General features: G+C 46.0%; 2 protein-coding genes, 1 long non-coding RNA gene and 1 other non-coding gene across 17 annotated transcripts in view; 2 read left to right on the top strand and 2 right to left on the bottom strand.

Annotated features, from left to right (window-relative positions):
* Nucleotides 1-6,602, top strand: part of CACNA1D (calcium voltage-gated channel subunit alpha1 D) — a 318,762-nt gene extending 312,160 nt beyond the window's left edge. For 10 of the 12 annotated variants that reach the window (XM_033424608.2, XM_033424607.2, XM_004267920.4 and 7 more), the window contains 3 exons: nt 1,834-1,955; nt 3,715-4,035; nt 4,509-6,602. In XM_033424608.2, coding sequence (XP_033280499.2) covers nt 1,834-1,955; nt 3,715-4,035; nt 4,509-4,802 — 737 coding nt within the window. In that variant the 3' untranslated portion in view covers nt 4,803-6,602. Of the gene's footprint in view, nt 1-1,833; nt 1,956-3,714; nt 4,036-4,508 lie in introns of those variants that run through there. The other 2 variants (XM_049715247.1, XM_049715248.1) reach the window with 1 other exon arrangement.
* TRNAW-CCA (transfer RNA tryptophan (anticodon CCA)) lies at nt 2,665-2,737 on the bottom strand. Its single transcript has one exon. It is a non-coding gene; the product is annotated as a tRNA-Trp (tRNA).
* A 2,400-nt stretch (nt 6,603-9,002) lies between the features above and the next one.
* Nucleotides 9,003-17,412, top strand: LOC117200686 (uncharacterized). The gene is made up of 5 exons (XR_007479469.1): nt 9,003-9,139; nt 9,655-11,376; nt 12,319-12,408; nt 13,296-13,591; nt 16,435-17,412. It is a non-coding gene; the product is annotated as an uncharacterized LOC117200686 (long non-coding RNA).
* CHDH (choline dehydrogenase) overlaps nt 10,512-27,111 on the bottom strand; it is a 68,790-nt gene continuing 52,190 nt past the window's right edge. For 2 of the 3 annotated variants that reach the window (XM_033424613.2, XM_004267924.4), the window contains 3 exons: nt 12,406-12,548; nt 11,820-11,922; nt 10,512-11,063 (listed from right to left, as the gene is read on the bottom strand). In XM_033424613.2, the coding sequence (XP_033280504.1) occupies nt 10,645-11,063; nt 11,820-11,922; nt 12,406-12,548 (665 nt within the window). In that variant the 3' untranslated portion in view covers nt 10,512-10,644. Of the gene's footprint in view, nt 11,064-11,819; nt 11,923-12,140; nt 12,549-27,111 lie in introns of those variants that run through there. The other variant, XR_004482326.2, reaches the window with a different exon arrangement.

The raw sequence follows: 27,111 nt of genomic DNA, 5'->3' as shown, positions 1-27,111 counted from the left end.
GTGCAGTTGGGTGGTGCCCAGGTCCTATCTCCCTCCAGCTGTCATAGCCCTGCTGGGAAGTGTAATCAGACCCATTTCCATGGTTAATATTTAATTTCACAGCCCCAAACAGAAGCTGCTAAACAGAGCAGCTCAGGGGTCCATCAGTACCAGGTGACGCACATGCAGGCGAGGCTGGACAGAGGCCCCTGGCCCTGTGAGTTCTACTGCCCTCCTGTGACCCCCCTTTCTCCCTTTGGTGGCCATGATAATCACCATTCGTGGGCACCGCCTCTGTGAATCAAGGACCCTGAGCGGGCAAGAGTGGCTGCCCTCTTTATTTTTAAGGGTGAATAAATTAAACGCCTCTTATTTGCTTTGCTGCCCATCCATTCAGACCTCAGGCAGGGAGACCACGGAGCCCCTGTGTTCTCAGCCACAGCGGGATTACTTCCCCCATTAGAGACGGTGGTGCAGAGCAAAAGAGAGGATCCACTTTCAAAACTGAAAGGTGCTACCTGAATGACAGCGGTGGTAGTTTTCCTTTCCTGGCTCCATCCCCTGGCACCACCATCTGACCCTAGGAGGGTCCGAGAGGTGGTGCTGACCAGGGAGGCCCATCCTCCTCTTAGAACACTTAAGTTCGGTCCCGCGTGGCGCGTGGAGGGAAGGCTGTCTGATGCGGATGGCAGGTGCCTGTGTCCCATGTTGGCAACTGGACGAGGAGGCCCAGCAGGCCCCACGGTGTGCGTCGGGCCCGCGAAACAGGGCTCGTCGTCTGTCTGGTCCCTCCCTGGTGGGCAGTGGCCGGCAAGGGCTCGGTCTGGTCTCCGTGTGCTTTTGGAGCCTGGCCCCCAGAGAACGGGCTCTGCGGCTTCGTGTGCAGTCCCAGGATGCCGGGGGCCTCCCCACGCAGGTCCCTGCAGTTTTCCAGTGCAGGAATTAGGGGAGTGTGGAGTGTTGCGGGGCATAAGAAATGCCCCGTGAGCTTAGAAAGCAGAGTTCAAGAAAGGACTGTTGAGGTGACCCAGCGCTGCCTCGCAGGCCACCCGTAAGGCTGCCGAGGCAGCTCCAGGGCGGCAGCGCCTGAGGGGAGGTGTCCTGGGGAGGCCTCTGGCCTGTGCTCAGGGCCCAGAACTCAGACTGATCTCCCGGGCCTGGTGCCCCGTGAAGCCACAAGTTCTGGGTCATCTTGTCATCACTCGACCTGTTTATAAGCCTCTATTCAAAGCGGCTGTTAACAGGGCAGCCAACCGCATTTTTTAAAGTTCAAGGTATCCTTTCTTGTTTGTTCTGTCTTCAGGGCTAGGGAAGCTGGGTCTTTCCCCACAAAAGGATCTGCTTATTACCTGGTTGAGCTATTAGGGCAGGTAGCAAACAGAATTGTAAACATAACACAGGAGCACCGGCAGGATGCTCCAGCCCCCAGAGACACTCAGGATGTCTGGAAGGTGAGAACGGGGCAGTCAGCAAGCGTCTCTGGGATTCTAGAATGACGTCGTGTACTTGACCCGGAATGCTGTGTCCCCACCACGTGCAGGGACAGGGGCCTAGGGTCAGAACAGCCACCCTCTGGCTGCTTCTAGCTCCTCCCCCTGAGAACAGGTGTGGCAGGGAGGAGAAACTGACTTGCTCTTTTGAAAACATCCCTTAGTCGGGCTGCTTCTTCCTCCCTCCCAAAGTTCTGAGACACCGCCCCCCGCCCCCCACCCCGGTGCCCAATGCTTTTTCTTGGGTGCCTTGCTTGCTTCCTCCTGGGCCCCCTGCTGAATGTGCAGGGGGCTGCCCTGACCCCAGAGCCCCGGGGCCCTGACTGCCGGTTTCACAGCTGCACGGTGTGCTTTAACTTCTCAGCCCCCCGGAGATCCTCCTTCAACTTCGAGTGCCTGCGCCGGCACAGCAGCCAGGAGGAGTTCCTGCCATCCCCCGCCTTCCCCCACCGCACGGCCCTGCCTCTGCACCTGATGCAGCAACAGGTGAGCCGGCACACCTGGCCCAGCCCCCAGGGCCGATGGGCACCCTGTCCCCCTTGGCTGCCAGCCCTGGAGGGAAGGGGGACCCTTCACAAACACTCTGGTTCAGTCCTGTGACCACCTTGCCAAATAGAAACTATCATGAACCCTGTCCTACGGACGAGCAAGCATCACAGAGGGAAGGTGACATCCCTGAGCTCACACAGGAGCTGAGCGGCCGAGCTGGCATTTGAGTCCCAGGCTGCCAGCTTCCAGAGCCGGGCTCTCAGCCTAGCTGCACACACCCGTCCTCGGCACTGAAGGCAGGGCCTGGGACAAGCCACACTGCAGGGAGTGGCAGCGGCTTTACTGACCCTGAACAATCGGTGCTGCCCTTGGCTCTGAGAGCTTGTCCCGTCATTTACGGAGCCCTCTGGGGGCCAGGCCCTGGGGTCACGAGGGTGTGTGAGCCTCCGACCTGCCTGCAAGGGGGGTGTAGTCCAGGGAGACCGGCCCGTCAGGGCGGCCGGACAGGAGGGTGCCCAGGGACTGGAGGGCCTGTGGGGCTTTGCCTCCAGGACAAGGATATGGTACTTTGTCTTCCTGAAAAGAGCACATCAGAGCTGCTGTTCCCTTTCTGTCTTCCTTTTTTTAAAAAAATTATTTATTTATTTGGCTGTGCTGGGTCATAGTTGCAGCATGCAGGATCTTAGTTGCGGCAGGCGGGATCTAGTTCCCTGACCAGGGATCGAACCCGGGCCCCCTGCGTTTGGAACGCAGAGTCTTAACCACTGGACCACCAACGAAGTCTGCTGCCTTCCATTTTTTATGTTAAGTTTCGTGTGCTGCTTTGTCGTGGACGGAGGACAAACCTCTGGAAGGCCCTGGCCATCACATGCCACACACCGAGTAGGCATGGAGGTCTTCGTGGGCTTGTGCGTGACAGTGCCCTGTCCCCTGCTGCCCCGCCCTGCCTCCCCCAGGCGGTCCTGGCTTCCGACTTGGCCACAGGCCTGTGCTGTTCATAAACCCAGCCTCACCGTCCCCCTCTGCAGAGTGGGATGCCAGGGCAGACCTGCCATGGCGTCTCTGGAGGTGGAAGAAGCAGGCTTGTGCCTACCTGGTGCTTCTGAGCAGAGTGCTGGCCGCGGGATGAGTTGCCCTAAAGAGAACCAGCCTGTTTCCCTACGAGCGCTGGGCGCAGTCAGCTTGCCCTGAATGCACTTCCCTATTCAAACCCGGAGTGAACCGGGTGGCATGTTCATACCCCACAGCTTGTGCGTCTTCCCTGTGTCTTCATGCTTCTAAGCTGTTTCACCAACAACTGATTCCTACCTGGGAAGAGTCACAGGAAATATGCATGTGGGGGAAAAGAAAACATGGTCTGCTAGAAAGCCAAGTTTTTACGGCCAATTCATTGAATTACTCAGTGTGCTGTGTCCTTCTGAAGCCCCTGTAAAATAGCGCCTCCAGCCTGGTCTGTTTTTTGTTGTCGTTGTTTTGTTTTTGCGGTACGCGGGCCTCTCGCTGTTGTGGCCTCTCCCGTTGCGGAGCACAGGCTCCGGACGCGCAGGCTCAGCGGCCACGGCTCACGGGCCCAGCCGCTCTGCGGCATGTGGGATCCTCCTGGACCGGGGCACGAACCCGTCCGTGTCCCCTGCATCGGCAGGCGGACTCTCAACCACTGCGCCACCCGGGAAGCCCCAGCCTGGTCTGTTCTGAGGGGGCCCGAGGCCGGGACCTCTGAGGACCTCTGGTCTCCCCACTTCCTCTTTCTCCTCAGATCATGGCAGTCGCCGGCCTAGATTCCAGTAAAGCCCAGAAGTACTCGCCGAGCCACTCCACCAGGTCGTGGGCCACCCCGCCAGCGACCCCGTCGTACAGGGACTGGACGCCGTGCTACACCCCACTGATCCAGGTCGAGCGGTCGGAGGCCCCGGACCAGGTCAACGGCAGCCTACCGTCCCTGCACCGCAGCTCGTGGTACACGGACGAGCCCGGCGTCTCCTATCGGACGTTCACACCAGCCAGCCTGACTGTCCCCAGCAGCTTCCACAACAAAAACAGCGACAAGCAGAGGAGCGCAGACAGCTTGGTGGAGGCGGTGAGTGTGGCCACGGAGTCTGCATGGGAGGGCGGAACTGGGGAGAACCGCGCGCAACAGGAACAGGTGGTGGTTCTGAGGGCAGGTGGGCTCCGGAGCCCGGATGCCTGGCTTCTGAACCTGGACACCGCCCACTTCTTAGCAGCCAGGATGGTACTTAAAGCATGAATATAAAAACAGCACCCCTGCGGGTTTCATCAGCTAGCTGTACCTAGGACTGTGTGCGCTGTTCCTGCAAATTCGACTAGCTTACGCTGAGACATCTGTCCCCGGTGGGTTGCACTCTTGTTGGGCCACGTGCAGTGTTTGAGGTCCTTCAGATCTTCCAAGCCATTCACCTTCCCTCTTAGTTACCACGTATGGGGGCTAGCAGACATGATTGGCCGAGTCCCCAGAGCACATCATACAGTCACTGCTTGAGGTGCTTTTTCTGTCCTTTTGCATTCGTGCCACCGATCCTCTTTCCTGTACAGGTTCTGATATCCGAAGGCTTAGGACGGTATGCGAGGGACCCAAAATTCGTGTCAGCGACAAAACACGAAATCGCCGATGCCTGTGACCTAACCATCGACGAGATGGAGAGTGCAGCCAGCAACCTGCTGAACGGGAACGTGCATCCCCGGGCCAACGGGGACGTGGGGCCCGTCTCACGCCGGCAGGACTACGAGCTCCAGGACTTCGGGCCCGGCTACAGCGACGAGGAGCCAGACCCCGGGAGGGATGAGGAGGACCTGGCGGATGAAATGATTTGCATCACCACCCTGTAGCCCCCAGGGAGCGGCCGACTGGCTCTGGCCTCAGGTGGGGCGCCGAGGGCCAGGGGAAAAGTGCCTCGTAGTTAGGAAAATGTAGGCACCAGTGTGGAGTCCCTATTCAATTTAGACTTTTGTACAAGTGATGTCATGCCTCAAGGAAGCCATAAATCTGGTAGGGGACAGCCGCACCCACACACTCAGCCCCAGCTGTGGGCAAGGGCAGGTCCAGCCCTCCTGGAGAGGACCAGCGAGGAGGGCGGACAAGCCCTGCCCGCTTGTCCAGAGCGCTGGCCCGCCACCCGCGGGCATGAGGGGAAGGTTTAAAGGTGATGACGATCACCTTACCTATGTCATTACCTCAGCCATCGGTCTAGCATATCAGACGTTCACTGGGCCCAGCGTATCCATTTTTAAACCTTTTCCCCCCAAAACACACTGCTTCCTGATTCCTGTTCGGCTCTTCTGAAATACAGTGTGTAAGTCAGGACCTACCTACCAGCCGTCATCCTGAGAGGGGAACGGGACCCTGTAAACGGGGTTTTCTGTGACGTGACGCCAGTTTACAGGAGAGAGCATCACTCTGACGGTTGGTTTCTGACTGTCAGGCAAAGGGCAACTGTAAACTGGAATAATAATGCACTCGCAACCAGGTAAACTTAGATACGCCAGTTTGTTTAAAAATTCTAGATTTACTGTACATGACTTGTAATATACTATAATTTGTATTTGTAAAGAGATGGTCTATATTTTGTAATTATTGTACCGTATTTGAAATGCAGCAATATCCACGGGTCCTAATAATTGTAGTTCCCCACTCAAATCTAGAAACTATGAGTATTTTTACTCGGGCTATACAGAAGTAGAAGAAATAGAGCCAATTCTCATCTATCCAGTGGAAATCTTTTGGGGGTAAAATTTTAAGTTCAAAAGAACTTGGCACTACAGAGATTTTTCTAAACTATTTTGAGTCACTATAAATCTGTCTTTACACAAGAGGTACCAGATGACTATTTGCAGTCTTTTTTGGGGCAGGGGTTCTATGATTTGATGTTGCACCTTCTGATCCACCATGGGTTGCAGCTGTCTTTTGTTTTGCTTTAGTAACTCTCCGATGAGCACACTGCAGCCTAGGTCGAGCTGGTTACTCTGACCCGGTGGCATTCATAGTTGTGGTTTTCTCAGCTGCCCCCACAGGACATTTCCGGCGCAGAAATAATCGCACAGGTGAATGAAGTCCTTCTGCTGTTGTCCCCTGGGGACTGGTAAGGCTGCTTGTCTTAGGAAAGAAATAAGGAGTGCTGGGGACAGAGGGGGCAAAGGATGATCTATAGGACTAGACGTCGGGCTCTGTACAAATCGTATTGTTGCCTTTTTACAAAACATTGCTGTACTGTGTGTTCTCTTTGAGGGCTTTTATATGCAACTGAATGAGGGCTGACGTTTTCATTAGAACGCACTCACACTCCAATTGTACTTCTCGATGAAAACCCACGTTTGGATCATTAGACCCATCAAGGCTTCCTTTTCTGTTCACAGAATTATGCCGACTTTGTCAAGTTACCTTGGCAGGGATTCCCTGCCGTCAGAAAGACTGGTAGCGATTTTGGGTTCAAAGTTTTTAAATATTACGTAATCTGTTAATTTTTTTTTTTTTTTTTTTTGTAAATAACACTTTGTTATGAAGACCTTACAAACCTCTTCTTAAGACATTCTTACTCCAGATCCAGGCAAAAACACTTCAAGGTTTGTAAATGACTATTTCCTGACGTAAATTCTTTTTTATTAAAATGCAAAATGATCTTCAGAATAAAACTGTGTTAATAATTTTATTGTACTTGGGAGCCCTCCTCGCAAAGAGCTGGTGTTGGCCAGTGAGAGCTTCGGGGGGGCAGGTGCTCTGTGAGGGCACTTCTGCAATTATGTAGATGTTTTTCTCATCCTCTTGGCACCTTCTCCTTTTTCCTTATCCTCATGCCGATGGTAACTTAAGTCCAGCCGCAGAGAGCACTGTTTCTCCTAAAGGGCTAACCCACTATCACCGTCATCTCAGACTCTGTGTCTCTCCACCGAGCATTGGTCTTTCTTACCGTGTGGCCTGGCTTACCATCATCAGTCCAAAACTGCCGTAACAGGACTGAGTTTTCTGGTATAGTCGGTGATCTTTTCTAGTCGGCACTTAACTGGCATTTTTACAGGCTGCACCACTCCTAATATCTGTCTGCATTAAGCCTGCTTCGACTGCTCATCTAACATTAAATTTTTCTTTGGAAGAAAACTTTGAAGTTGTAGGGCATGGTTTTTTTCTTTCAGGAATCTTTTAAGATTAAACGTCTCTCCTTTTTAGTTCCCCTCCCACTCACTAAAAAAAGTCATTTTGTTGTGTCCCCAGGAACAGTACATTTAGTTGCTTTCATCTTGTGTTTTCCATAATATCACGAAACAGAAATGGCAGCAAGAACCTCGTTAAAATGGTCTCTTGTGATTTCCATCCAGACGACCGGGCCACGCAGCACCTCCCAGCCTGATCCTGAGATGTTTCAGAATCAGCCAGTGGCTGGGAAGGGTGGGTTGTGACGGCCCCAGAAGCTTCTCCAGTGCAGGATGGGCTTAACCTGCCTGATGAACCCACTTTACGGCTGATGCCACGCTTGTGAGAGAAACCAGAGCAGTTTATTCTGTGGTGTTTACGTTTTGCAGTCCTAAGTGTCTTTGCCCATTGCCTGTTTTCCTGCAAAGGTTTTTACTGTTAGGCTGGGTGGTCAGTTTGTCCTGAAAGCTGGTCAGCATCACACACAGAGTTCTAACTCCTTTACTAGCCTCCCCGACTCAAAGACAGACTCCGGCTATGGCCTTCATTTGTTGAAAAGAAGTTTTTCCTTCTCTAAAATGATATTCCTTCCCTACTGGGGACCTAGGGGGGCAGGCGAGGAAGAGGAGCAGGCCTGGGGCCCTTGCTTCTAACCAGAGAACGAGAGCCAGAATGGCTGGGAGGGCGCCCTGTGGGGACGGTGGCAGGAGATGCGATGGGAGGCTGGGTCTCAAGATGGGGCCAGCGGAGAAGGGTGTGTGTTTTTTCTGGTTTTTAGGAGAAAGGCACCTAGGCATTTGATCTGATGGTAAGTCGTGCTGTGGAAATCTGAAATGACCTTTGGGCGGAGGAACACGGTTTGGCTGGAGAGAAGACTCTATTTGAATCTGTGGAAGTGGCTCCTGCAGCCTGCACAAGGGCCGCACAAGGCCGGACGTTAAGGCGCCAGAGTCCCACCTCCGGGACCTGCCCTTTCCTGGTCACCTGCGGGCAGGCTGCTCCTCTAGCTGTGTGTTCTGGCTCTTACTCTACCAGGAAGAACCCTCTGCTCATGCAGCAGCTTAAACACTGGCTTCTTCAGAGGGGTCAGTGTTCTGACCACTAGGCACATTCGCAGCTTTCTGTTAGGCTTTTTCAACCATTTCTGGAAATGTACGTTTTTCCTTTTGGGGAGTACTGCAGGCTTTTTGCTAAGGGACTTAAACGACGTCTTCCTGGTTCTTCAGGAGGCTGAGCGCCGGCCGGTCTCCATGCCCCTCGGGCTGCCAGACTATGGCTCATCCTCCCCAATTCCAGTTTGCACTTTCCTCCCCTCTCTGGCTTCCTTGGCCAACAGCCCTCTCTTTCTGAGGTTGGAGCTTTCTTTGTGGTGGTGGACCCTTCGGGTTAGGACACGGGCCACTGGCTCCACCCTGCCCACGTGGCCACAGCACTCAGCTGTCAGGGCTCGAGGGAGGAACCGCCTCAGATCAGAATATTCTGTCCTGGGTCTGAACTCCAATAGCAGTTTTCTGTTGGGTCCTGGATATACGCGACACTCACGCTCTCCTCCTTTGAAACGTGTGTGTGTGTGTGTGTTTGGGGCAGTGTCATGTGATCGCATGGAACGAGGCCCCGTAGCAAGGGCGGGAGAGGGGCCTGGGTGCCATCCACCGTACAGGCTCCCCTTACACACTTCGCTTTGCCCATCGACACACGCACACTAGCGCATCAGCCACTGTCTCAGAGGCCGAGGGCACCACATACGCAGAGGTGACCGAACTGAATGGCCACGTCACCTGCCATACCGGCGCCAGAGGAGGTCAGCGCAGTCACACTCAGGCCTGGGACCCCCCCGCACGCCTGACGTGTCACTTCGTGGCCCTCAGAGCAGGGGGCTGGCACCTGCACTCCTACTGTTCCTTCGCCCCCGCAGGCAGCTCCAAGACCCAGAGGAGGCCTGTGGGCAGGTGGGGACCTCTCTAGGAGAAAGACATCTCTTGGCAGATGGAGAATTTTCTTTCTGACCCTCCGTTGGAACCGAAAATAAAGCAAGATACAGGTAAGATGAAACAAGGTTTGCTTAAGGAGTTTTAAAGGAAGGATGGTGTGATGGCTTTCTTCTTTCCACCCTTCTGGAAATCTTTCTCAGAAACGTTAAGTTGCAGCTGTTGGGCCTCCAAGGCACCTCAATCCACTGTGATCCAGGGTGAAGCCAGGAATGTTCCATTTTCCTCCCCTCCTGATTCTGGGTCCAGCACGACAGGTTTCCGTATAGCACTTCCATTCTTTCTCGCCATAGACAGTGGCTTTTGGATATCGTCAGAAAAATCAATCCAAAATGCATTCAAGTTTTCATTACCTTGTAGAGACAGGCTGGATAATGACAGTCTCAGTTCAAAGATAAGTTACGGGATTGCATTATTGAATTATAAGAAGTTTAAAGATCAGAGAGCTGTCTTAAATGTTACTTTGTATCTGTTTCCCCCGCCCCCACCCCCACCCCGCAAACTCAAACCTTTGCCAATTTATTTTTCTTTCACTCAACTGCGTTTTTTTTTTTTTTTTTTTTTACAGGATCAGGATCATAGTTTTACTTGACTGCTTTTTCCGTCAGTCTGGCTCCCGCCTGGTCTGTTGCTGTGGACGTCTGGAGAATGTGAATGAGCCGGCCGTGGCCACTGCTGAGCCCTCCATCTCCCCAGGCTGAGAGGGAGGCTTTGCACGGAGCGGGCCAGGGATGCAGGTTTGCTCTGGGTTTCTAGGTTTCCTGGCAACAGGAAAATCTTTAAAAATGCTAAACCCTGAAACCCATGGTAGTGAAAAGGCCCTGTAGACGCCTGAGTCCTGGAAAAACTCCCAGAATTCCTCTCATCGGGCTGATGGTGTTAATACGAACCAGAGCATCAGAGAGGTGGGCTGCAAGCCCCTCAGAGGGACCCAACTGAGCACCAGTTCCTGCCTCACTCTGGGAGTGAAATCAGGAAGCGGCAGAGAAAGGAGAAGCCTGTTTCTTCCAGCAGGCAGCTTTCCCTCTGGACACTGGACGCTTGTGCACACACCCCAGCTGTGCTCCACGCTCCCTAACTCCTGTGGGACCCTCGGCCTCCGCTGCAGCTTTCAGCCTGAGAGGGAGGACGCCCCGGCCTCTGTGCAAGCACCCTGCTCTTGGACGGGCTTGCCTCCAGAGGGAGAGAACCTGGGAGAGAACCACTTTCCTCAAGTCCTATCAATCAGGACCCAGGAACACAGCAGGACCCGGGGTTGGAGAGCACCGCGGAACACAAGACAAGGACCTGGCCAGACTTACCCGTTCTCCACCGGCCTCCCGTCCCCTTTGCTGTCCTACCAGGAGGCAGGGAGGAGGGGCCCCAGCCAGAACGCCGGCCTTCCCCAGAGGGCCCCCAGGGACATGCTGGGAAGAAAGAACCCGATTCACTGACCAATACTGGTTTCATTTCTTAAATTATCCAATTCTTGGCCATCAAATTGTAACATTCTAGAGAGAGCCAGGAGAGCACACTTGGCGCCAAGGGCTGTGCTGAGCCTTCTTACTCAGGGACGGCCTCAGCGCTGGGTGGCCAAGGTCCTAGGCTTGTAGACAGGGACAGCCTCGTCCCAGAGAGCTGGCCGCCCCTTGATGATGTCGGCCGCCTTCTCTGCGATCATGATGGTGGGGGCGTTGAGGTTGCCGCTGACCACGCTGGGCATGATGGAGGCGTCGACCACCCTGAGGTTTTCCACCCCGAGGACCCTGGTCTGCGGGTCCACCACTGCCATGGGGTCGGAGGGCTGGCCCATCTTGCAGGTGCACGATGGGTGGTAGGCGCTGTCTGCCTTTGCCCGCACAAAGGCGTCTATCTCCTTATCCGACTGGACGTGGCTTCCTGGCTGGAGCTCCTTCCCCCGGAACGGTGCCAGAGCTTTCTGTGCAAAAATTTCTCTGGTCAGCCTCACACACCGACGGAAGTCATCGATGTCCGTTTCTGTCGAGGAGAAGAAACAGGTTACATGCCTCCTCTTACCATGCTGGCCTCGCTGGAAGATCCGCCACTGGGAGAGGCTCAAGAAGCTGCCCAAGGGGACACGGTTCAGGGACACAGAGGTCCAAGCCACCAGGTTGCCTGTCACCTACCCATCAGCAGTTACAGTGCAACCGAGCAGAGTCCCACGAAGCCCAAACAGACAGCATCCTAGACGGACACGGCTTGCCCCGGAGGCCCTACGTTTAAATCGGAGATCTGAATTTTCTTATCTATAAGATAGAGATAAGACTACACGTCCTGCCTCTGCCACAGCGTGAGTATTATTGGGCAAAACCTGCCCAGTGGGGACTGTGCAGTTTTGCTGTGCATAAAGAGGCAGGCCCAGGAGTGTAATTTGCTTTTAGAAGATACTCACAGGAACAGTAAGAAAAAGGTTCTGTGAGCTATCTATACACGGCCAGATCTCCTTGCGTCTCTTGGTAGATTGTTCTGGAAGCTGCAAATCCTGCCTACTGTGTAAAATGGTGTGTCAGGGTTACTTCAAGTGACCGAGGGCACTACACAGCAACACGTGCACGTTTACAGCCCAGGATAATGGGGTGGAGGGAGGACAGAATGTGACTTGTGTCTCAAAAATGGGGTCCAGGGGTGAGATTCAGGGACACATATGACCCCATTAAGGCATTCATTCATGCAGTCAGTCCATCAACGAGCCGACAAGCCCAGGTCTGGGAGAGACAAAGGTGGCTGAATTACCTGTTGACAGGTAGTTGGGTTGGATCACAGGGTGGTCATGGGGGTTGGCACTTCTCAGTTTGAGCCAGCCCACGCTCGTGCCCCGCATGGTCCCCACATGCACCTGGAAGAGCCCAGAGAGGCGGTGACCCCTGTTAACCCCCCAGCTTAGTCATTTAGAGAGGCCCCGGGTTTCCTGTGGTCCCTGGGACTCAACACCCAGAGTCAATTAAGAGCAGATACATTTTAAAATCTACCTGCATCTTACCAACCCCACCCCCAACACACACAAAAGGCATCAAAACCACCTCAGGCCCTCTCTCCTGCCTCCTGGCTTTATACCTGATGCCTCATGTTCAGGGGCTGGCGGTCCCTGGGCAGAGCCGGCTTCATTGTCCATTTCTAGTACTCAGGACCCGGTGCAGCTGCCCCGAGCTGGGTGCGGGTGTGGCCTTGCTGTGCACCACGCAGTCTGCTTCACTCTACCTCTGGCTCCGCACCCCCCCTTCCCTCCCCTCAGACACTCCGGGCAGCTGGAGAGCAGGGCACCGCCTTCTGGGCCGCCCACCCTGGAGGCCCTGCTGCAGTGGGGAGACGACCTGCTCACCTGGTAAGCCTCCTGCTGTGGGGGGACCCGCCCATGGTCGATCACCTGGGAAGGGAGGAAGTGGAACTGGATGTCCGGGTGGGGGACCCCAGGCTGGCTCCGGATGAACCCACCTGTTTCCAGATGGGCCGTGGCTCCATCCCCTGAGGATCAGAAGACGATGAGGCAGAGGAGCAAGTCCAGGTGTGGCAGGTGGGCCAGCCTCCTCTCTCCTGGGCACTTCCTCCTCCTCTTCCTGGCCTGTAGTCTAGTGCCTGGACCCAAGTCCTCGACTCTGTCCTCCTTCCCCGAGGTGGGCTCACCCAGCACCAGGGCTTTCGATATCAGCTCCATGCCAAGGGGTTTCAGCTTTGCCCCGTCCCCTGACTCCACCCCTGCCAACTGGACTGTGGGACCTGATGTCCTATGGGCATATCCCAAACCTACTGCAGCCCACCCTTCACACACAGGCCGTGATCCAGGTCAAGGCCCCCTTCCATCCAACCTCCCACTGTTGCAGGAAGGGGAACCCCTTCCAGGGCCCGAGAGTGGGCTCTTCTCTAACACTCGGAAATTAACTGTCCGAGGAGGCACACGTGCTGACAAAGCAGAAGACTTTATTGGGATGGGGCGCCCGGGCAGAGAGCAGGAGGGTAGGGGAACCCAGGAGAACTGCTCTGCCACGTGGCTCACAGTCTCAGGTTTTATGGTGATGGGGTTAGTTTCCAGGTTGTCTCTGGCCAAGCATCTTGCTTGGCCCATCGTCTGACTCAGGGTCCTTCCTGGTGGCGTGCGCATCTCTCAGCCAAGATGGATCCCAGTGCAAAGGATTCTGGGAGGCTGGTCATCTCTGCCCTCTTTTGGCTCCTCCCAATGCTGGTTTTCACCAGCAGCACCATGTTCTTTTTCAGGACCTCCTGTTGTGAGACACCTCAGGCAAGAGGCTATCATCGTGCCTGGCCAAGGCGAGTGGTTTTGGTTAATGGTTCCCTAACAACTCGAGAGCCCACTCTCGGGCCCTGGAAGGGGTCTCCCTTCCTGCAACAGCTGGCGACTCTGGTGGAATCTCTTCTTTACCACGACTGACATCCTGACTGCTCAGGCACCAGCTCACCTACCGACGGACCAGACACAGAGGCCACCACTGGGACCCTCTTGTCTCTGATCTCCTCCTGACGCAGATGACTGGCCAGAGTGCCCCGCCCAGGTAAGGAACAAGAGACGTCGCTGACGTCTTTGCCCTTCCCTCTCCCCTCCCTCTTCTCAACCCCTCCTGTCTTCTGGATGCAGGAGTCTGGTTGAAGGGCTTCAGTTATCTGAGCGCCAGAGCCTGACCACCTCCGGTGGGCAGAGAACTTGAATTATCTGGTATCTGGTTTCTGGTAGGGCCGAGTTCCTGTCCTCCCTTCCTGGAAGCCCAGAGAAAAGTCCCGTAACGGCTGGGCGTCTGCAGGTGGCAGGAGATGTCCGTTAGGCCACCCCTTTTGTCCCCCCACCCTCCTTCCCCTCTTCTTTCAAACTGCCCTCCTTTCCTCCCTTTGAAATCTCTGAAGACCTGAGATATTTCCATTTACTCCGTTCGTCAGTACTTGGATCTGAAGTTCTCTGTCTCTGTAGGAGGTTTTCTGAGAGACTGCAACCTTGTATTTAAGGGAGTGTCTGATTAGGACAGCCGTGCCTGTGTGTGTTTCATACTCTGTGTTCTGTGTTGCGATTTGTGATGGCCATTCTGCCTTATGAAATGGGAAATTCTGGTTCTGTTCCACTGCAGAGCCCTCTTGGGAGAATTCTGTCTGACTGGAAAGATTTTAGCTATGAGCCTATGACTAAGAAAAAGATGATATTCTATTATAACACTGGGTGGCCAGAACATTCTTTAGACTCCAGAGAAAACTGGTTTAGGTGAAACTCTTGAAAATTCCAAACTGGTTCTTTTTGCATATACAGTTAGAAAAGGGAAGCTTGATAAAACGTCTTTTCAGAATTCTGACCCTGAGGGAACAACTCCTTCTGAGAGAACTTGCTTTTCTCGCCCTGTGCCATGAGACCAGGGCTCTCAGGATCCCTTATCTGATCTAGATCATCTCTAATTCCTGAGATTGAGGGGAAAAAAAACAATGTGGAAGGAAAGCTTTCTAAATTTTACTTATTCCAACCATTATTTATAAACTAGTGAGTTTTATAATACCTGATTCATAACTAAGTTTAGAAAATGAAGCTTTGAGATCTCTGGTTGTGTTTGTCTATATATCTGTGTGCGTTATATATATGTCCTTACCTTTGGATATTATTACCAAAACTAATTTTTTAATGAGCTCTATTTAATTGGCTTAAGGGAAATTTAGCACTTATATAAATTTTCAAAAATACAGAAGGTAACTGGCCAGAATTAATTTCAGGTTCATGTAAACTGGAAAATATTCAGTATTAAATTAATGGCTGGTATTAAACTTAGTTTGTTTGTTAATTTAAATACACATGTCTCTGTCATCAACATTAAGTATAATACCTTTATTGTACCTAGGTTTAATAGAAGTCAAATAAGATCTTATTATATCTGTTGTAAATTTGTCAGCAAGGAACATAACTTGGTGTGATGAAATTTTTTAAGTGAACTAAAATACAAGTGAGATCAGAGCTTTTGGGTGAACTTTTTAGGAATAATTATATTTTAGGAATGTCTACGTGAGAATAATCTCTCCAGATACTTGGAAATATACTTGAAATTTAGAGTTGTTCTAAATTAAGTGATGGAAGTTACTGAATAGCTAGGTGGTTCCCAAATAAAATAAGATACTGAGACATCAGTTACTAAACAGAGAAACTAAATGTATTTAGGACTATTAATGAACATGTTTGGTGCCACCCTGAGATGTTCTCTATAAGAAAGCAAATGTTTTTAGAAATTTTCCCTAGTATTTATGTTTACCAATCTACAGAATGCTAATGTAAAAGTTCATAACTGCTGGGACTTCCCTGGTGGTGCAATGGTTAGGATGCCACGTTCCCAATGCAGGAGGTCCGGGTTCGATCCCTGATCAGGGAACTAGATCCCACACGCATGCTACAACTAAGAGTTCACATGCCACAACTAAGGAGCCCGCCTGCTACAACTAAGACCCAGTGCAACCAAAAAAAAAAAAAGTTCATAATTGCTTACCTCTTAGTTTTCACTAGAAATTAAGGTTTTTAAGAGTTGAGGGCTCTAATTTAAACACGTAATTAAAGCTAATAGAAATAATAAAGGAAGCATTTCAGTGTACAGCAGGAAAGTAGGATGTGTGTTTGCAGTGAAGAAGGTATGAGAATGGAATTGCATTTTATGAAAGGAAAAGAAAGTGAGTCTGTCTTAGAGCTGGTTGTGTCTCAAAGGAGAAGAGAATGGGGGGCAGACTAATATGGATACAGACAGTGACGGAGGGTTTGTGGATGGTCAGGATTGGCTAGGTGTAGAGTACAGTTAATTAAGTGAATTTTGTTATTAAAAGCAGGCTGGTACAAGGCTGGATCTGGTTTTCTCTCTTTAGTAAGAGGACAAAGTTTCCTCGGAATGCTGCTTTTGATAACAGATTGTGTGAGTTTCCGTGCCTTTAAGTGATCTGTATTTGCTTTTGAGATCTCTTGTAACTTTGGGTAAGAAATAAGCATTATCTCACGATGGCCTATGATCTTATTTGACCAAGTGTTTTGAGACCTTTTGACAAACTTCCCAAATACCAAATTTTAATTAAAGTTCTTTTGACCTCCAGCTAACTTGGGGACACTTTCGAGGGTCTCTGAGGCATTTCAGAGAGAAATATTTAACTAGTAGTATCTGGTACGTTAAATTACATGGAGAGCATTATCACACTAGGGATAAACCTACTTAGAATATACTGTATGGATAAAGAGTATTAATATACACATTCTAGAAATTATATAAAGTTTCTGAAATTTGGATATGTCCTGGTATTGTTATAATATTAGTTATCTTAAAATGTTGTATGTGACAGAAACTTGGTTAAGCTTCTTTGTTAACCTTGCCTTTTTAAGACTTTTTGTCGTTCACAGGCAGTTAAGCTGATGCTTTGCAAAACTGCTTCATCTTCAAGAAGATTCACAGAAAGGGCTTTAGACAAGTACAGGTTTCTGATAACTTTTAAATCATACTACTAAACTAGGTAAGACTTTTTTTTTTGAGTAGCTATTTTATTTATGTCTTTTATTTATTTATTTGTTTATTTATTTATTTATTTATTTTATTTTATTTTTGGCTGCACTGCGAGGCATGTGGGATCTTAGTTCCCCGACCAGGGATGGAACCCTTGGCGTCTGAACCACTGGACCGCAGGGGAAATCCCAGGTAAGATATTTTTAACAGTCTAATGGAAACTGTTAACAAAAAGGATTAGTTACATAGGATTGAGTAAACTGATGAACGTGGTTATAATTTTTATGGTTTCTGTCTGAAACATTACTAGCTTTTAATCTGTGTTTTCCAGATATAAAGAAACCCCCTCAAACTAATTATGACTTGTAGCAATTTGGTAAATTGTACCTTTGTAAGCAGAATTGAAACACTTCTCTTTTCTTTCTACCTGATCCCTCCAGAGATTGCAAACTCTTAGGTTCCCAGCAGCTGTATAAGATAAATTAGTAAAGCCACCTCCTAACAGGTGCAGGAATCTCAAGTTATTTTGCGGACCTCAAAAAGGGAGCGATTCACCTAAATCTATAAGGCAAAATCTGTGAAAGGCCCTTGGCGTGGCTTTCCTGGCCTTGGGAGGCCTTTTATCAAACTTAATTTGCAGACAAATTAATCTTGATTTGGAGATATCTGATAAAAATGAGGGTAATTTTAGGGAGAAAGAGACATTTCAGTGGATATCAAATTCTAATTCTGTTTATTGAGGTCTGTATTCACTAAGACTCACTTCTCAGATAGTTCCTTGCTGTGATGCTATATTGTTGCAAAGTTTAATTGAATTATTAAAAGGACACTCTAAATTTGTTTCTGAAGCTTAACTCAGTAATCTGTCTTTGGATTAAGATCAGATGCTCCATGATCTGCAAGCAGAAGGTTAACACCAGGCTATGGTCATTTAAATTTAAAGGCTCCCTTATGTTGGGGAAATTAAACTGTACTAGGGATAACCAACCTAGTTACACTAGGAAATTGGGCTGGGTGCCTTGTGGACAATGCCGATATATAATGTCCCTTCAAGATAAGAACTGGTACACAACAGACTAAGTCAGATGAACTGGGATATACTGGGCTGCACCTAATGGAAGTTCTTGACTTACATTTTTACATATGACCTTACTAATACTGCTAGCTATATTATTTTTTATATTGCCTGTTTTACAAAATTGTTGTTTCTTGCATTACCAAATGTGTGACTGAGCCTCTGATAAAATGATGATATATAGTTACATATGAGGACCAATGATTGTTGTAGTGTAACTCTAGATATGGCAAGAAGCAGATCAGCATCGTCCCTCCTAGATTTAATCTAACTAGAAAGTATTTTACCAAAAACTACCTCCCTCATTCAAATAACATTTTCTACACTAGCATCAGACCAAAAAGGCCTAAGCAAACTATATTTTCTCTCATTCCTCTTTACCCTCCCCCTAAGCATAGTTCTCTTTAATTACCATGAGTAACCTCTATAATAACTACAACACCAATAGGCAATGACCAACCAGTGAGTTACTAATCAAGCACCATAACTATACAATGCCACAATTCCTAAAGCCTCTTCACTAAAAATCCAGAATCCCCTGTATTATAAGTCACTCAGTCCTCTAGCCTGTTAAACTTGAAATACAAGCTCCACTTCCTCATCTTTTAAAACATAAAATACCATTGAAAATTCTATTATCAACCCTGAAAGAAATATACCTAAAACAGTCTTCTTAGACACTCAAACCTCAGAATACTGCTCAGTAGCTACAGCTGTCGTATAACCAAACACTACCAACATCCCCCCTAAATAAATCAAAAATACTATTAAACCCAAAAATAAGCCACCAAAATTCAACACAATCCCACAACCAACACGCACAATCAACCCAAGTCCACCATAAATAGGCAAAGGTTTTGAAGAAAACCCCACCAAACTAATTACAAAAATAGTACTTAAAATAAATACAGTGTATGTTATCATTATTCTTACATGGCCAATGACGTGAAAAATCATCATTGTTATTCAACTATAAGAACACTAATGACCAACATCCGAAAATCACACCCATTAATAAAAATTATTAACAGTGCATTTATTGATCTTCCAGCCCCATCAAACATTTCATCATGATGAGATCTCGGTTCCATTTGTTTAGTATTACAAATCTTAACAGGCTTATTCCTAGCAAGACATTACACATCAGACATAATAACGCTTTCTCATCAGTAACACATACCTGCCGCGATGTAAACCATGGGTGAGTTATCCGATACCTACATGCAAATGGAGCATCCGTATTTTTTATTTGCCTATTTATTCACATAGGACGAGGCTTCTATTATGGATCCTATACTTTTTTAGAAACATGAAACACTGGAATCACCTTATTATTTACGGTCGTAGCCACAGTATTTATAGGCTATGTCTTACCTTGAGAACAAATATTCTGAGGGGCAAGTTATTACTCATCTCCTCTCAGCAATTCCATATATCGGCACAAGCCTTGTCAAATGAATCTGAGGTGGCTTTTCAGTAGATAAAGCAACTCTTACACGCTTCTTTGCTTTCCATTTTATTCTCCCATTCATGATTGCAGCACTAACAGCTGTCCCCTTACTATTCCTTCACGAAACAGGATCTAATAGCCCCACAGGAATCTCATCTGACATAACAAAATTCCATTTCACCCCTACGATACAATCCAAGACATCTAGGTGCCTCATTACTACTTCTAGTACTAATAATGTTAGTGGTATTGTCACCCGATTTATTAAGAGACCCTGATAACTACACCCCAGCAAACCCTCTCAAAACACCACCCATATCAAGCCAGACTGGTACCTCCTATTTGCATATGCAGTCCTGCGATCAATCCCCAATAAACTAGGAGGAGTACTGGCCCTAATCTTTTCAGTCTTAATTCTAGCCCGCATCCCAATGCTCCATCCATCCAGACGACGAAGCATAACACTTTGACCTCTAAAGCATAATATTTCGCTCTCTCAGCCAACACCTATTGTGAGTACTAGTAGCAGACCTATTAACACTAACATGAATTGGAGGACAACCCGTGGAATACCCCTTCATTACTATTGGACAAGTAGCATCTATTTTATATTTCTTTTTAAAGTTGGGTACTAATGTCAGTAACTAGCATCACTGCAAATAATCTCCTGAAATGAAGAGTGTTTGTAGTATATCTATTACCCTGGTCTTGTAAACCAGAAAAGGAGAATAACATTCTCTCCCTAAGACTCAAGGAGGAGGCTCCAGATCCACCGTCAGCACCCAAAACTGAAATTCCACTTAAACCATTCCCTGCAACGTTGTTACGGGACATTTACAAGATTATTAAGTACCATGTCAGTATTAAAATAACCTGTTTTTACCATAAACTACTATGTACTTCGTGCATATATGCACGACCACATTACTAGGTACCTAATACCGTATCGTACGTAATGCATTGTATGTATAATGTGCATCACTTACCCCATGCTTACAAGCATGTACATTATCTTACTGACAGTACACAGTACATTATATCTACAATCGTACATTAATTATTTACCCCACGCTTATAAGCATGTACATTATCTTATTGACAGTAATAGCACATTAAGTCAAATCAATTCTAGTCAACGTGTGTACCATATCCAGTAGATCACAAGTGTAACCAGCAGGCTGTGTGAAACCATCAACCCACTTGGGGTGTCCCGCTTCTCGCTCCAGGCCCATAACTTGTGGCGGTTTCTACTAATGAACTTTATCAGACAAGTGGTTCTCACTTCAGGGCCATCTCACCTGAAAGAGCCCACTCTTTCCTCGTAAATAAGACATCTCGTCGGACCAACGACTAATCAGCCCACGCTTACACATAACTGTGATTTCATGCATTTGCTAATTTTTAATTTTTAAAGGGATGCTGTGACTCAGCTATGGCCATCTGAGGCCTTAACACAGTCAAATAAATTATAGCTGGACTTTAATTGAATATTATTTACCAACATCATCAACCATAAGGTGTTATTCAATCAATGGTTACAGGCCATAAGGAAATTACGGACACTCATACACACACGTACACGTACGTACACACACACACATGCAGTAAACAGATGAATGACCCGTTTAACAAACCCTCTTTACCCCCCACTAAATCCCATGCTCTACCTGCCTATAATGCCTTGCCAAACCCGCAAAACAAGGCAAAAACAGATAAATACATGGAACTTAGCTGTCTACTCGATAACCATGAACTGAATGCTCAGAATTAGATAGACCTAGAAAATAAACCCCAGTCATACCAATCAACTACTTAGATATTTACCATTTATATAGACCACTTTTATCAAAATTTTAACACTAAATCCGACATAAACCAACCACATACATATTACTTCACTATGTAAAAACAGCGTGTTAGCGTAGCTTAAAATCTAAAGCAAGGCACTGAAAATGCCCAGATGAGTTTACCAAGTCCATAAACACACAGGTGTGGTCCCAGCCTTTCTCTTAATTTTTAATAAAATTCACGTGTAAGCACCTGTGCCCCACTGAGAATGCCCTCCAAATCATTAAGATGAAAAGGAGCAGGAGCAGGCATCAGCACACTAATATGAGTGGCTCATAACGCCCTGCTTCACCACACCCCATGGGAAACAGCAGTGATAAAAATTAAGCCGTAAACCAAAGTTCCACGAAGTTATATTAACTAGGGTTGGTAAATTTTCTGCCAGCCACCGTGGTCATATAATTAACTCCAATTAATAGAAACTCGGTGTAAAGTGTGTTAAAGAGTGATATAAAATGAAGTTAAATTTTAACTAAGCTGTAAAAAGCCATAACTAAAATTGACTACGAAGGTGACTTTAGTATTTCCTGACTACAAGACAGCTAAGACCCAAACTGGGATTAGATACCCCACTATGCTTAGCCCTAAACCCAGATAACTACAAGAACGAAATGATTGGCCAGAGTTCTACTAGCAACAGCTTAAAACTCAGAGGACTGGGCTGTGCTTCCCACCCTTCCAGAGGAGCCTGTTTTATAATCGATAAACCCCGATAAACCTCACCAACCCTTGCTAATTCAGTCTATATTACCACCATCTTCAGCAAACTCTAAAAAAGAATAAAAGTAAGCATAATTATCATACATAAAAACGTTAGGTCAAGGTGTAACCTATAGGATGGGAAGAAATGAGCTACATTTTCTATTTCAAGAATATATTTCTCACGCACGAATTATGAAAACTAAAAACCAAAGGAGGATTTAGTAGTAAATTAAGAATAGAGTGCTTAATCGGATAAGGCCATGAAGCACGCACACACTGCCCATCACCCTCGTCAAGTATTATAATAATTTCCTATAATCTATTAGCAACTACTAATCATACAAGAGGAGACAAGTCGTGACAAGCATACTGGAAAGTGAGCTTGGATAAATCAAAGCGTAGCTTAAATAAAGCAACTAGTTTACACCTAGATTTCATAATTTACGAATACTCTGAATGAAATCTAGCACACCACCTCTCCCCATATCTACTAATATAAGCAGACTAAATAAAACATTCACTCAACATTTAAAGTATAGGGGATAGAAATTTAAAATATCCTCTGGTGCTATACAGTAGGTACTGTAAGGGAATGAGGAAAAAAGCATTAAAAGTAACAAAAAGCAAAGTTTACCCCTTGTAACTTTCGCATAATGATTTAACTAGGGAACATCTAACAAAGAACTTAAGTTAAACATGGCGAAACCAGACCAGCTACTTATGAACAGTTTATTAGAACAAACTCATCTATGTAGCAAAATAGAAGATTTATAAGTAGAGGTGACAAACCTAACTAGCCTGGTGATAGCTGGTTGTCCAGGAAAAGAATTTCAGTTCAACTTTAAAAGTTACCAACATAATTATAAATTTTAATGTATTTTACAATGTTATCTAAATAGGTACAGCTTTTTAGAAATGGGTACAATCTTATCTAGAGAGTAAAGACAAACAACACCATAGTTGGCTTAAAAGCAGCCACCAATTAAGAAAGTGTTCAAGCTCAACAATAACTTTAATACCAATAACAAGCAAATCAACTCCTAGATTTGTACTAGACTAATCTATTGACCGACAGAGGTAATAATGTTATTATGAGCAACAAGAAGTATTTCTCCTTGCATAAGTTTACATCAGTAACTAATAATATACTGATAATTAACAGTAAATAAATACAATTCAACATTAAATTATTTATTAAACACTGTTAATCCAACACCGGCAGGCACTCAAGGAAAGATTAAAAGTAAAAAGAACTTGGCAAACGCAAACCCTGTCTGTTTACCAAAAACATCACCTCTAGCATAACTAGTATTACAGGCACTGCCTGGCCAGTGACAACTGTTAAATGGCCGCAGTATCCTGACCATGCAAAGGTAGCGTAATCATTTGTTCTCTAAATAAGGACTTGTACGAATGGCCACACGAGGGTTTTACCGTCTCTTACTTTCAGTCAGTGAAGTTGACCTTACCGTGAAGAGGTGGGAATAACAAAATAAGACGAGAAGGCCCTATGGAGCTTTAATTAATTAAGCAAAAAAAACCTAACTAAACCACCAAGGGATAACAAAATTTTACATGGGGTGACAATTTTGGTTGGGGTGACCTTGGAACACAAAAAAGGCTCTGAGTGATTAAAGTCTAGACTTACCAGTCAAAACATATCATCACTAATTGATCCCAAAAATTGATCAACAAGTTACCCTAGGGATAACAGCTCAATCCTATTCTAGAGTTCATATCAACAATAGGGTTTATGACCTCGATGTTGGATCAGGACACCCCAATGCTGTAACCGCTATTAAAGGTTTGTTTGTTCAGTGATTAAAGTCCTACATGATCTGAGTTCAGACCGGTTTCTATCTACTATATAGTTCTCCCAGTATGAAAGGACAAGAGAAATAAGGCCCACTTTAAAAAATGCCTTAAAACCAATTAATGATATAATCTTAATTTAATTAATACATATAATATATTACTCAAGACCAGGGTTTGTTAAGGTGGGGCAGAGCCCGGTAATTGCATAAAACTTAAACCTTTATAACCAGAGGTTCAAATCCTCTCCCTTAACAAAATGTTTATAATTAATATCTTAATACTTGTTATCCCCATTCTTCTAGCCGTAGCATTCCTAACACTAATTGAACAAAAAATTTTGGGTTATATGCAACTTCAAAAAGGGCCAAATATCGTAGGACCATGTGGCCTATTACAGCCCATTACTGATGCAGTCTAATTACTCACTAAAGAACCACTACGACCAGCTACATCCTCCATTTCCGTATTTATCATTGCACCAACCCTAGCCCTAACCCTAGCCCTAAACATACGAATTCCCCTACCCACTTATTAATATAAATCTAGGAGTATTATTTATGCTAGCTACATCAAGCCTAGCTGTATACTCCATTTTATGATCCGGATCAGCTTCCAACTCAAAATACGCATTAATTGAAGCCCTACAAGCAGCAGCACAAACAATTTCATATGAAGTAACACTAGCAATTATTCTTTTATCAGTCCTCTTAAAAAACAGGTCTCTTACCCTCTCAACCTCCATCACAACACAAGAGCATTTATGAAAAATTTTCCCATCATGACCCTTAGCTATAATATGATTTATTTCCACTCGAGCAGAAACTAACCGAGCTCCCTTTGACCTAACAGAAGGAGAATCTGAACCTGTATCAGGCTTCCACATAGAATATGCAGCAGGCCCAGCTGTCATATTCTTCTTAGCAGAATACGCCAACATTATCATAATAAACATTTTCTCAACAATCCTATTTCTAAGCGCGTTCCATAACCCCTACATACCAGAACTATACAAAATCAACCTTATCATCAAAACACTATTACTAACAATTTCTTTCCTATGAATTCAAGCATCCTACTCTCGACTCTGATACGATCAACTAATACATTTACTTTGAAAAAACTTCTGACTACTAACACTAGCCATATGCATATGACATGTCTCACTACCTATTATAACATCAGGCATTCCTCCGCAAACATAAGAAATATGTCTGATAAAAGAGTTACTGTGATAGAGTAAGCTATAGAGGTTTAAACGCTCTTATTTCTAGAATCATAGGAACTGAACCTATGCTTAAGAATTCAAAATTCTTCGTGCTACCACATTACACCATAATATATAGTAAGGTCAGTTAAATAAGTTATTGGGCCCATGCCCCGAAAATGTTGGTTTATATCCTTCTCGTACTATTAAACTCCATCATCTTTATCATCATCCTAACAACCATTATCTCGGGGACCATAATTGTAATAACCAGCTCCCACTGACTACTTATTTGAATCGGTTTTGAAATAAATATACTAGCCATTATTCCCATTACAATAAAAAAGTTCACCTCATGAGCTATAGCAGCATCCACTAAATAGTTTCTAACACAGCTACCGAATCCATATTACTTATAATAGCCGTTATCACTAACCTATTATATACTCCAGCCAATGAACTATGACAAAAATCTTTAATCCAACAGCATCTATAGTAATAGCAATAGCCCTAACCATAAAACTAGGACTATCTCCATTCCACTTCTGAGTACCTGAAGTTACACAAGGCATCTCATTAACAGCATGCTTAATCTTATTAACATGACAAAAACGTGCACCCTTGTCAGTATGATACCAAATCTCACCATCCATCAGCCTATCCAACCATCTATTATAATCGGAGGATGAGGTGAACTAAACCAAACCCAACAATGAAAAACTACAGCTTATTCATCAATTGCTCACACAGGGTGAATAACAGCCATTAGATTGTAAAACCCAACTATAACAATCCTAAACCTACTAATATATATCATAATAACACTTCCCATATTCATACTATTCATTTACAGCTCAGTCACCACCACACTACCACACACAAAATAAAATACCCATTATTACAACCCTCATTCTCATCACCCTATTATCAATAGGAGGTCTTCCTCCACTATCAGGATTTGTGCCAAAATGAATACTCATTCAAGAAAAAAAAAAAAATAACAATATTATTTTACCCACACTAATAGCTACCACAGCGTCACTCAATCTATACTTCTACTTACGACTCACGTATTCTACAGCACTAACTATATTTCCCTCTATAAATAATATAAAAGTAAAATGACAATTTGATTTGACAAAACAACTTTCCTACCAACAGTAACTGTAATATCCACAATACTCTTATCCCTTACACCAATCCTTTCTTTCAGTATTGGACTAGGAATTTAGGTCACACAGACCAGGAGACCTCAAAGCACTAAGCAAGTATAAGTTACTTAATTCCTGCTCAATAAGGATTGCAAGACTATATCCTACATCAGTTGAATGCAAATCAAACACTTTAATTTAAGCTAAATCCTCACTAGATTGGTGGGATTACATTTCCCACGAAACTTAGTTAACACCTAAATACCCTAGTCAACTGGCTTCAATCTACTTCTCCTGCTGCAAGGAAAAAAAAAAAAAAAAAAAAAAAAGCGGAAGCAGCCCCAGCAGAATTGAAGCTGCTTCTGTGAATTTGCAATTCAATATGTAAAATTCACCACAGCACTTGGCAAAAAGAGGACTCAACCCCTGTCTTTAGATTTACAGTCTAATGCTGACTCAGCCATTTTACCTACATTCATAAACAGCTGACTATTCTTAACTAACCATAAAGATATCAGTACCTTATATTTACTGTTTGGTGCTTGGGCTGGAACAGCAGACACTGCCTTAAGCCTGTTAATTCATGCTGAATTAGGCTAACCTAGAACACTGCTAGGAGATGATCAGATTTACAATGAACCTGTAACAGCCCATGCATTTGTAATAATTTTTTTTATAGTTATGCCTATCACAATTGGAGGCTTCAGAAACTGACTAGTCCCACTAATGCTGGGGCACGCGATATAGCCTTTCCCCATATAAATCATACAAGCTTCTGGTTACCTCCACCCTCCTTCCTACTACCACTTGCATCATCAATGGTTGAAGCCAGTGCCGGTACAGGCTGAACTGTGTATCCACCCTTAGCTGGAAACCTAGCCCATGCTGGAGCTTCAGAAGACCTTACCATCTCTTCCCTACATCTAGCAGGTGTCTCCTCAATTTTAGGTGCTATTAATTTTATTACTACAATTATTAATATAAAGCCACCCACTACACCCCAACATCAAACACCACTATTTGTAATGATCCGTTTTAACTACAGCTGTATTGCTGCCATTATCATTACCTGTATTAGCAGCCAGGATTACTATGCTATTAACAGACCGAAACCTAAACACAACCTTTTTTGACCCCGCGGGAGGGGGTGATCCAATCTTATATCAACACCTATTCTGATTCTTCGGACAACCTGAAGTCTATATTCTGATTTTACCTAGATTTGGAATAATCTCACATATTGTAAATTATTATTCAGGAGGAAAAAAAAGCCTTTTGGATATATAGGTAAGTATGAGCCATGATATCAATCGAATTTTTAGGATTCATTGG

This window comes from Orcinus orca, chromosome 10 (assembly GCF_937001465.1).
Source record: "Orcinus orca chromosome 10, mOrcOrc1.1, whole genome shotgun sequence".
Lineage (NCBI taxonomy): Eukaryota > Metazoa > Chordata > Mammalia > Artiodactyla > Delphinidae > Orcinus > Orcinus orca.
Note: the sequence above shows the minus strand (reverse complement) of the source record. Positions and strands in the feature narration are given on the sequence as shown.